The sequence below is a fragment of the Alligator sinensis genome, unplaced genomic scaffold (genome assembly GCF_000455745.1).
Source record: "Alligator sinensis unplaced genomic scaffold, ASM45574v1 scaffold169_1, whole genome shotgun sequence".
Taxonomy (NCBI): Eukaryota; Metazoa; Chordata; order Crocodylia; family Alligatoridae; genus Alligator; species Alligator sinensis.
In genome coordinates, this window is record NW_005841924.1 from 3,338,815 (window position 1) to 3,349,699 (window position 10,885).

At 38.4% G+C, this 10,885-nt stretch overlaps 1 protein-coding gene across 1 annotated transcript in view; it reads left to right on the plus strand.

Annotated features, from left to right (window-relative positions):
* Positions 1-8,397, plus strand: part of IQCM (IQ motif containing M) — a 182,567-nt gene extending 174,170 nt beyond the window's left edge. The window contains exon 11 of the mRNA XM_025198514.1: positions 8,280-8,397. Within this exon, the coding sequence (XP_025054299.1) occupies positions 8,280-8,386 (107 nt within the window). The 3' untranslated portion in view covers positions 8,387-8,397. The remainder of the gene's footprint in view (positions 1-8,279) is intronic.
* Positions 8,398-10,885: the final 2,488 nt, after the last annotated feature.

Below are 10,885 nucleotides of genomic sequence, written 5' to 3' on the forward strand. Positions count from 1 at the left end.
ATCCCTATCCTAATAATTGTTATTCTCTCAACACCAAGACCACCCTTCTTTGGTACGTGCAGCTACCTTTTTAGCTTCTCAGATGCTAGATAAGACTAACCAACCAGTGTCTGGCTTTTTTCCTCTCTTCCACATACACAGAGGATTACCCTTGTGAAGGACTATACATAAATAGAAAATGTGATAGCTGTGCTTTAACTACAGTAAGCCTGCCTTTTTTCCTGGCAACAATTTTGAGCAGCACTGTTGCATCCATATTAAGTGTGAATTCCCTTCTGTAAATCCCATTAAGGTTAATAGAATTTTAGTTTTACTGCTTAATAAATTTTAAAGTGGATTAACTTTTTAGAAATATAGAACCAACCATGATGCACAAAATATGATAATATGCAAGCATCAATATACTGGAGCTAAAATATGAGGAAATCTAATGGAGAATGGATTAAAAAATCATATAATATTATATTTAAAGAAAATCTTTCAGGAATTTTTCAAACTTATTTATGTCCATTATTTATTATTGATTACCCCTGTCACCATTACTGATTATAAAACAGTATCTCATATTTAATTTTTTATAGTTTTAAATTTAAAAACACAATAATGAATTTGCAATATCAGTCCTTTCCTGGGCAATAGATTGTAATGTGATAAACATAAGATTATGGCTACTGCAGGGACCATCAGTAGAAATTGACTGTGAAGGAGAGGTTATATTCAAATACAAATATTTTGAAAGGAAATATGTCTTGTAAATATTCCACTGTTCTTTGCAAACTGTAGCTTTTTCTGTTGCATCCTGCTTTCATTTTAAAAGCACAGTTGACAAAATGAAAATAAGATTATAGTCTTAAATATGCAGGACCTCTCATATCAGAACCTTTGGCCAGCAGATTCTTTAACTAGGAAGCAGTTTTCTTCTAGCCACCACCTTATTTTTTTAGATTTGCCATCCTAAAAGCAGACTGCTTATTTCGTAACTCTGTAATGTTTAATTTATAGCAGCTAGATAAACCCAATTTGTCTGAGACAGATTATCTCTGAAGCCCATATCAGTACTCTCATTCTAAACTTATTGCATTATTCGACTAACCATAGGCCAATTGATTTGACATTGATTTGTGCAAAATCATGGAAAGCCTGAAATGGGATGCGATCAATAAATATGGAAGGGTGGTGATATGACGTATACTATTTGACATTTTTTATGGAAAGTAGATCTTTTCAACCAAACTTGATGACATTTTTTTATGAGATTAGAAATTTGGTTGATCAAGGTAATTTTGCTGATGTAATACTTAGTCTCCGGTACTGTACAAAATTTTGATTAAGCACTATACAAAATCAATGTTTCACATTTTAGAGGAATTAAAAGTTGGCAGACTATAGATTAAAAAAAATATAAATCAAGTATCATCCAACTGGGGAGTTCTTAGCAGTGCCTTTGCTCAATGCTATTCAGTATCTTAATTTCTTCCACTGCAGTGTAATGGAATAAGTAATTCTTGCTTATATAACCTAAAATTACTTGAGTATCATTTTCTTGGGTAAACAGGGTTTCCTACCTCTCCAAAACTTGCAAGTCATGAGAAATGGATCTGTGAAAGACAAAACCATTGGGGCATTTCTAATCTCTCAACGTGATCTCTGTCTTCACATGCTTTGCTTGCTTCAGCTGCCTGAAGAATCCATGTGAGCAGGGAGGACTGTAGAGAAAAAGATGTAGACTCGTCCTAAATTAACTTTCCTAGAATTTTCTCTACAGCCTGAGATCAGGAATAGCATGTGTGTTTCTGAGACCTAACCTACTTTTCCCTTATCCAACTCAGTTTCTATTCCCTCCCCAAGTGCAAAACTCAGACCTACTAAGTGTCCTCCATGCAGACTTAAGTAAGGGAGACAATTTTACAAAGGCAGACATTCCTTCCCACATCCAGAGTTCCTCTTCTGGGGGGTAGTCTAATTCTATGCGAGGTCCATATGGGTTATACGTATTACTACAAATTGATAAATTATTTTAAGTAAATAAGAAAACTCCTTGCTCTTTCAGACCATCTGTCCATTTTTAGAACCAAACCAAACTTAAGCCTCTTAGGTGCCTTCCTTTTCTCTTCTTATTTTCTCCCAACCCCAAATCACTTGGTGGAAGCCTGGTTCAGTTATGCTCAGATAGGAAGAAGGGGCTTGTCTCTGGCAGCAATATCCCAGAAGGCAAACAATTGTTCAGACTTCCAGTGCTTAACCAAACAAAATTTTCAAAACTTATTGATCCCTCATCACTAGATAGCTAGCAAGGATCTTCTTCTTTCCTTACTGATTCCAGTGTACATCCTCTATTTGTCACTTGTGTGACAGTTTAGTGACTGTGTCTATGTATAACTTAAGAATTCTGCTTGAGGTGGTAAAATTGCAGGCAATGTGATTTTTTTTTCATTTTCCTTGTAGTTACAATCTGAAGGCTGACTAAAAATGGCATTGTAGGTTTCCACATTTGTTATTTCTTACACACTTCAATATAAAAATGTGTGGGCTGTCTTTTCTAACTACTAGCCCTATAAACTCTGCCTGTAATCTGAAAGTCAAGTTGTCAGCATGGCCAATAATGAATTTTCTATAGCTGGAATTTCAGTTATAGTACTACTGCGAGCACATGAGTCAGAGTAGGACCCTGGCTGATCGTACATCTCTATTGCCTCAGCAAAGCTACATGAAATGAAAAGTAATAAAAAAACCTTCCATTTTTGTCAGAAAAAGAAGTAAAACTGGACTGAATCAATAAAGGGAAGTGACTGGTTGAAAAGCAAAATGCAAGATTGGCATAGTTATTTTTTCTTATTGTAACCTCACTTTAAATCTTCAAAATCCATTGCAATACGTATTGATAATATCATCTGTCTGAGGAGACAAGATGACTCACTTCTCTTTTTCACACGCACAACCTCTGTAAATTATGAAGAAATATATTTACTCAGAAATGCTGAATTAATTTTAATAAAAGACTTGCTAGATGGGCTTTGTGTTACATAAACAAGTATAGATGCTACTTGAAATCCCATAGCTTTTCTCCAATAGAAGGAATGATTCTTCTATTATATAAATCTTACACTGTTGCATCAAATGCATGCATCACTTCATCGTTATCTTCACCAATGCATGGCCAGTATTTGTAGCTATTTGTTTGCCTAGATTTAAATGTGTGTCCTTGCTCTTATATGCTTTATGTGTATGGAGAAATAAAACTTCTTTTCAGGTTCACCCATAGTTCTTTGTTTCTCTTTTTGATTGAAGTTTGTCATCTGTTTGTTTATTTGTTGCCAATAGCTGTATTCTAAGAGTCCTGTACTTAGCTAATTCACAGCTGTCTGCTATGTTGTACAAGGTGTCTGCAGCTAAGCATGTGTCTTATGTTGTAATACCAATTATTAATAATTTCTCTCATGTATGGGTTATAATCAGTAGATCTCAAAGCTCTATACAAATATTATCCTTATTTTCAAGATGGGCAAACAGAGGTACAGAGAGGTGAAATGACTTCTTGCATAATATTAGTATGTTTGCAAGGCATTCTTCACAATCTTTGCTCAGAGCAATGAGCAATTGTAGGAACAGAGCCCCACAACCCCACCCGTTTTTAATTACTTGTTCAGGCTTTCCTCCCAAATATGTCTTCCTACTGAAAAATATATGAAGACAATATCTTGTCCCTTCTTGATTTAAATAAAAAAGTAGCTGCCCACCCTGCCTAGCATGCATGCACAGATTCATGTATAGTTATCACACATTTGGCTTGAGAAGGAAGTATATGTTGTGGTGGGCTGGCTTAGGGTAGCTTTTTATATACTGAAGGATAATTGTTCAATGTTTTGACGTAATTTTAAAGGCAGTTGTAAATGCAGATTTTTGATAGAGGTAGTTCCACTCTGGATTACAATGGGGCTTAGATACCTGCGTGCACAAAATGAGCATGTTCAGAATCTTAAATTTAGGTGCCAGGAGATTTTTTTTTTCAGGCAAAAATGAAGGCGCCAAATGAATTCAGGTGACTGATTGATTCTGCAGCCTTTGGAATCTGGTCAGTCTGGATTGCATGGATCACTTCTTGTGACTTAGGCAGCTAAATTCCATCTAACTCCCATTTAGCTACCTAATTTAGATTTAGATCAGATCCTAAATAAATACAAATCTCAGCAGCAAAATCTTTAAGGTGCCACAAACGCTTACTCAAAGCTAAAGAGACTGTTGGGGTGACAACCTCCTTTAAATGATCAAGGGTTCAAGACTAAATCATCAGGAAGAGCCCCAGCAGCACAACAAAGCAAGTAGAATGTGAGAATTTACAAATCAATTCCTCTCAGAAGTGGTGATTATTCTTATTTGGACTGATCTCAAAACTCTCAAGAGCCCCATTTTTAACAGACTAGAAGGTGGTAACAAATTATGTTTATATTTTTTTCAACCCTTATTTGGTAATGGACTGTTTTATGCAGTTCAGTTCTATGGATATGTGTTTATTTTCCACAGATCCTGCCAACAGTTTCCATTCTGGGGCTTCCTGCTTATTTCTTCCAGCTGCTTCTCTTTCTTATCCCTTCTGTTGTTGTTCTCCTCCTGACTTCTTTATTTTGCTACTGAAGTCGTGGTGGCAGCTTTTTGTTATACTTTGAAAGCCTAATGTATATGTTCTTGCCAATTGTTTGTTTCTATTACCTTTATAATGATCATTTCTTGAATATTTTATGAGGTAATCACTAAGCTGAGGGGTATCTGCATAGTTAAATCTGTAAATAGTTCAGATAACAGTTTTGAAAGCTGTAGAAGGAGTATATTCAGTATTCAGGTACGGCATGTGCAGCAAACTGGTTATCAACGCATTAACTGGATTATTCAGAGTAGTTCCAGCCCTCCTTCCCTTCCTGTTTTACAGATGAGACTTCCTGTTATTCCCACCTCTGTTTAGGATGCAGTTGAGAGGGGAAAACTAACAAAACAGCAAATAGACAACCTGTGAGAGGGGAGTTTTCTTTTGTGGAACTGAATAGATTCCTTTTGCAAAATCTATAGAGCAGGTTGTTTTATTGGTGTCTAGATTTAAAAGAAAACAGTGCAAAAAGCAGCTTTGTAAACTTTGGGGGAACATTTTCATTCTGGTTACCTTTAATGCCTATGTAGGCTAGTAGGATAGAAGGGACTTTGAGAGATCCTTTAGCTCATCCCCCGGCCTGAGGCAGGAGCATCCCTATCCAACCCATCCTATAGAAATCCATTATTCTAGCTCCTTAGCAAAATTACACAGTTAACTCTGACACAAAACCCAAGAATAGTATCTTAACCTGCCACAGGGAAAGCAGAGGAACTACAGCAGCTAATGTCTTGCTGCTGCAAAAGTTGCTAATATATGCTAAAGAAATCCCAGAAAGATGGCCATGCTCCCCATTATACAGGAAAGCAAAAACCCTCACAATCCATATCAATTTGATCATAGTGGGTAAAATTCCTTTCTGATATGCTTAGATCCTTCATCCTCTCCTTGGATGACTTACCATCCAAGCCCTTTATCATTTTTTGTCACCCACCTCTGGCATCTCTCTGGTTTCCCCACGTCCTTTTTTAAACATGAAGCCCAAAAGTTATCAGCAGGGATCCTGGTTTTCTCTGATAAAAAAAATTCAGATTCTCTGATAAACCCCCCAAAAGTATGACTGAAATGAAAGCTCCCCTCCACGGCTCCCCTGTTGCTTCTTGTGCCCCTCACTCTCCCACCCCCACAGCCCACTGACCCTGTCAGTGCCCTTCACTCTGGTGGTGGCTGCTGCAGCAAATCAGAACCTAGCTCCCTCCCCTGCTGGGCTGCAGAGGCCCCTGGGGAGGGCACCAGGGCAGGAGCTTGAGCCTGCAGTGGGCAGCATGCCCTACCCTTGGCCTGTACACAGATCTGGGGGGCACGGGTCCCCTCTCCCCCCCTGGGAATGCACACAGCAGAGGGGAGCCAGCCCCACCCCTCCACCCCCATACAAGTGACCTGTGACTCCATCCCACTTCCCACCAGGGCCTTGTGACTGCGTATTGGAGCCCCAGGCCCCAAACCCAATGCACTGCCCAGCTGGGCAGCAATCCCAGGCCCAGATATGCCCAATTTTCTCCCTATGGGGGCCTCAACCCACCCCCCCCACTACTTACATTTGGAAGGTGCTTTCTAGACTACCTGGCAGCCATGTGCATATATATGCACATGGTACCCCCTGCCTGACCGCCCTCCTCCTGCTCCCTCCCAGCCCCATGCAGGCTGGAACTCTGCCAGCCTTCAGAGAGCTCATTGCAAAACTGCCAAATCTGTGAGTTTCTCTGCTAAAATGAGAAATCCATGTTCTACTTCATTTTTCCATGACAAATGGAAAACCTGGATCCCTGGTTATGAGGAAGGATATGGGACCCAGTCCCACACATTTTCTGGCATAAATAGCCCCTGTGACTTCAAGTATTCAAGTAAGTGAAATGCCATTTTCTCACTTATTTAAATGTTAACAAGATGAAAAAGATGAGTCTTATTGCTTTCTGAGTTTTTTTTCTTACTTGGAATAAATTAATGAGCATCACGGTCTTATTTTGAATAGTCTAGTCTAAAAATTTATATTCACATACGGTAACCTAGAATTTATCCAAATAATGCCAATTAAGTGCTACATGGTATTTGTTTTAAATTAAACCAAAATGCATTCCAGAAACGTAGCTGCATATTATGGTTATATTTTTAAAGAGAAATTCTCTGTGCAAAGCATTGCTAGTTGATGCTATGGGATGCTAAGGCACTATGTTTATAAACATACTACAGCAATCCCGCATACAATACAATACAATAACTCATATGAGACAAATACATGCATACAAGAAAATGTCTCCCTTTGTTTATCATGAATTTGTTTAAAAATTAACTTAGTTTGCTCAGCCCAATAAACATGACACATTGTGTGTCTACTTGATTTAGATCAAGAGGCTAATACTAGGCTCCTCATCCATTCTTACTGATCTGATTCAATAGAAATAAATTTGTCATGGGGGAAAAAAATCTATCTGAACATGTAGAAGCCATATCCTCATTACTGCTCCCCTCCAGGATTTATCTGACTCTCCTAAAATGAATGGTATAAAGGGTATCCATGTATCCATCTCCTTCCCTTCCACATGTTTAGCTCCACTCCCCAGGGTACACACATTCAAATATTCTGGGATACTTCTCCCATGTTTGTTCTCCTGATAGAGAAACTTACTCAGAGCCACATGTATAGACATTCGAATGTTGAGGCCCTAAAGAGTGGAGAGCTTGCAGTGCTGACACTGTGCACCTGCAGGGGTCCCTGTGCACACATGTGCAGGCTCTCAGTCTTCTGGGTGACAGATGGCAATAGTGCAAAGGGCAGCCCTAATTGGTTGACCCAGACTGCCTATGGTCAGTCTATGTTTCCCTGCAGCACAATGTAGGGATTATGAAGGGAATATGTTGTGCTTCCTGCTGCAGCATGAGCCCAGTGATCAACCAAGGAGAAGCTCTTATAAATATAATATAGTAATATAAAACCCTGGTTGTTCCCAAGTTATTTTTCTCCTGGAGTGGCCATTTTTACTCTACGGAAGAGAGCCTGAACATCTGTACATTCGCAGTTTCTCCTGGGAGAGCAGTAACTCTTCCAAGAGAAACTGAATGCATGTAAGAAGCTGTAGTCATACTGCTTGTCTCTTATTTGGCATATACAAGAAAGAAAACACTTGTTAAGACAGCCTCATCCTCCACCACAAGGCAAAATCTTGTCCCATAGTAAATAAAAGAAGGAAATTCCTAGAGATGGAGTGCAGTCTTGATGACCCTGCAATTTTCATTTTCTGTTTCCTAAGTAAGGGGTTCAAAGCTCATCTGGCAGAAGAAGAACTTGAGTATGGATTCTCTGCCTCTTGGGAAAGAGCTATAACACCTGGATTATTGAATAAATGGAGGACACAGGCAGCATCAATCATTCCAGGGATCTAGTGTGTCAATTCCTTTGGTTTCCTTACAACTGCCAATTTGTTTTACTCTTTCATTTCAGTAAGAAAAATGATTTTTTTGTTTGTTTGATCAAAAATTGTTATTTACTTATTTTTCAGTCCAGCTGCCAAAATATCAATTGTTGAGACAGTATGTTCAACTTAAGTTATCAATCTTGTCTCATAATGGTTGGTTTTGGTCATGCTGTATGATAGATCTTTATTTTCAAATCTAATCTAATATGATCATTCTGTGTTTCTAGAGAGTGGACATCCAGCATTAAAGGCAGCTGATCTTCGAGTGGCAGCAGAGTTAGTAGCCTCATCAATGAGAGAATGGAAATGGAAAAACCCTTCTCAGGATTCCTAGTGTTGGGGAGAAACAAGGACGATACTATATCTATGCTTGTGCAGCACATACAACTTTCACAAAATGACAAACATCACCAATGAAGTTGTTTGAACGAAATGTGAAAAGCTAGTTAGTTATGTAACTTGGGTCATTTTTCTGAAGCATACGGTTTGGTATTCATACGATCTTTGATATAAAGACCTTAAGCATGCTTCAAAGGACAAAACTAGCACAATAAAATCTTGTAAACTGAGAAAAAATACTGTGATATATTTTAAAGCAGTTACCAGAACACATCAGTCACTGCATTTTGTAAATTTAGATATTTCTTCTTAAAATTCAGGAGGATCAGATTCCCAGGACTTAGTCTTTGCTCCAGCAAAACTCCCATTGACAGCAAAGAGAGTTTTCCCAAGTGAGGGAATGTACAGGTGAAACAATTATTTCATATTTAAAAAAGGGGGAGGAGAATTTATTGCTCATGATCATGACTGTAATTAAGGCAGTTATAGGCCCCCAAAGCCAGTGAGAACAGAGGAGAGACTAAGCTGATATCCCTTATAACTTTTTTCTCCATCTGCTGTATCCTATAGTTAGTGAGAATTAAATTGGGGCAGTTTACCCCTGAATGAAATACCTGCTAAATTATCATGTTTCAGGTTTTGCTTACCACAAATAAAACAGGTATTTGAAAAAGCTGCAGTAGATCAGCTTAACAGACAGTCAACTGTCCTCTGACCCTTTGAAATCAATATAGTTATTTTGTCTGTCCATCCCGAAGAATTGACTTAGCATTCCAGGACTTGGCCCTAAAGTGGAATATCTTGTTTCCCTTTCCTCCCTGTACATACAGTTACCTCAGTTCATGGAGCTAGTGTGATTCCACTGTGCAAGGTAGGTACTGAGGTGTATGGATAAACTGGGTGTTTACACCCACTTCATAGTGTGAAACTTTGTTCAGTAAGGGTTTTTTATGCAACACTAGCTAGAGGAATATGTGTGCAGAAGTACCTGTGGTGGAGAAGTTGAAATATTCACTGCTGCATTGATCTTCCTGACCTCCACCTTACAATGCAGATAACAGAACCATAGACATGGCCTCAGCAACTAGGCTTCAGTAGCTTTCATTATTTGAGATGGGGAATATCCTCTTACCTTGTCTCTAGTTTTTTAAGGAAAAAGGAAATAACAAACCAAGCAAAAACATAACAACACCAATACGTATTGCTGCTGGTCATATAACCCAGTAACTTCTAGCACTTGGAAAGAGAAATGAAGATTGAGAGAAGATAAGACTCTTTGCCCCAATGAGATATAGGATTTTGAACTAAATGGATCTGTGGCCTGACCCAGTATAGCACTTCTTATGTTATGTTGACATTTAATTCTGGGTATTTCTGAATGGTGAAAGGCTTTAAAAATGGATCTGCCCTATGGTATGTAGTGTCTTATCCCACCCGCTGTCATCACCAGGTTATCTAGATACCTTCAACACTGCATTGAATTAAGTGACTAATATTGATCATGTGTGGCTTATTCTCTCATCTACTCCCCCATGAGGCTGGGTGTAGCTCATCCCTCTGTTAGCCACCACTCTGGTATAATATAGGGACTTAGGCAGTGCTGAAGATTGCAGCCAAATTCCTGTCTATACCAGCCCTATCATGTTCCAGCTCAGCACTAGTAATCAATGGTAGTGAATTAAATATCCAGTTTTTATCAGAGTTAGACACTGCCCTTGTAGGTCTACCTTATAGTAGGGTAATTAGACCTACCAATGAATATGGCTGGGATTTTTGTCTATGAAGCTAACAACTGCATAGATATTTTTTAATCCCAAGTTGTTCTACATGTCTCTTTAGAGAAATGAACTTGCATTAGTTCAGTGACAATATGTCACTCCAAATCTGTAGAAGACAGTGTAAGGTCAGGGAAGAGAAGCCTTTACTTTTCAATAGTCAGTTTCTATATATAAATTGGCACTTGATGCTCATCAAAGAACAAGAAATATTGGATAAGCTTTAAATGTCCATTGTATTTTTGAGCCAACTACCTGATGGAACTCATCACTTATATGTAAATGAACTGTCAATGGCTTGCCACCGTTGGCAATCACTGGACTGTGAAGGGTATGTCTTAATAAGAACCAAAGCTCTTCACAGACTTTGATTTACTGGAAATAAAATAGAAAAGTCCTCTGAGACTACAAAGGACACTTGTTTCAGATAAAACGTCTAGACAGTAGCAATATATTTGGGACTTTTATTATAGCAAAACTGCAAATTAGAATAGAGTGCTGAGAAAGTTCCTATGACCCACTGAGTTAAAAAACACTGCTTGAAACTGATCCTTGAAACACTTACAATCAAATTAAGTTCATAAGCATTCAAAAAAGTAAGAAAGAAAGGAAAGATGTGCAAGGTCAAAATTTAGGTTTGTTAGAACTTTGGGAGTTTCACAAATTTTACATTATCTCTGACAGTGTTCTGTCACCTTTTGCAATGTAGCATTAAATAA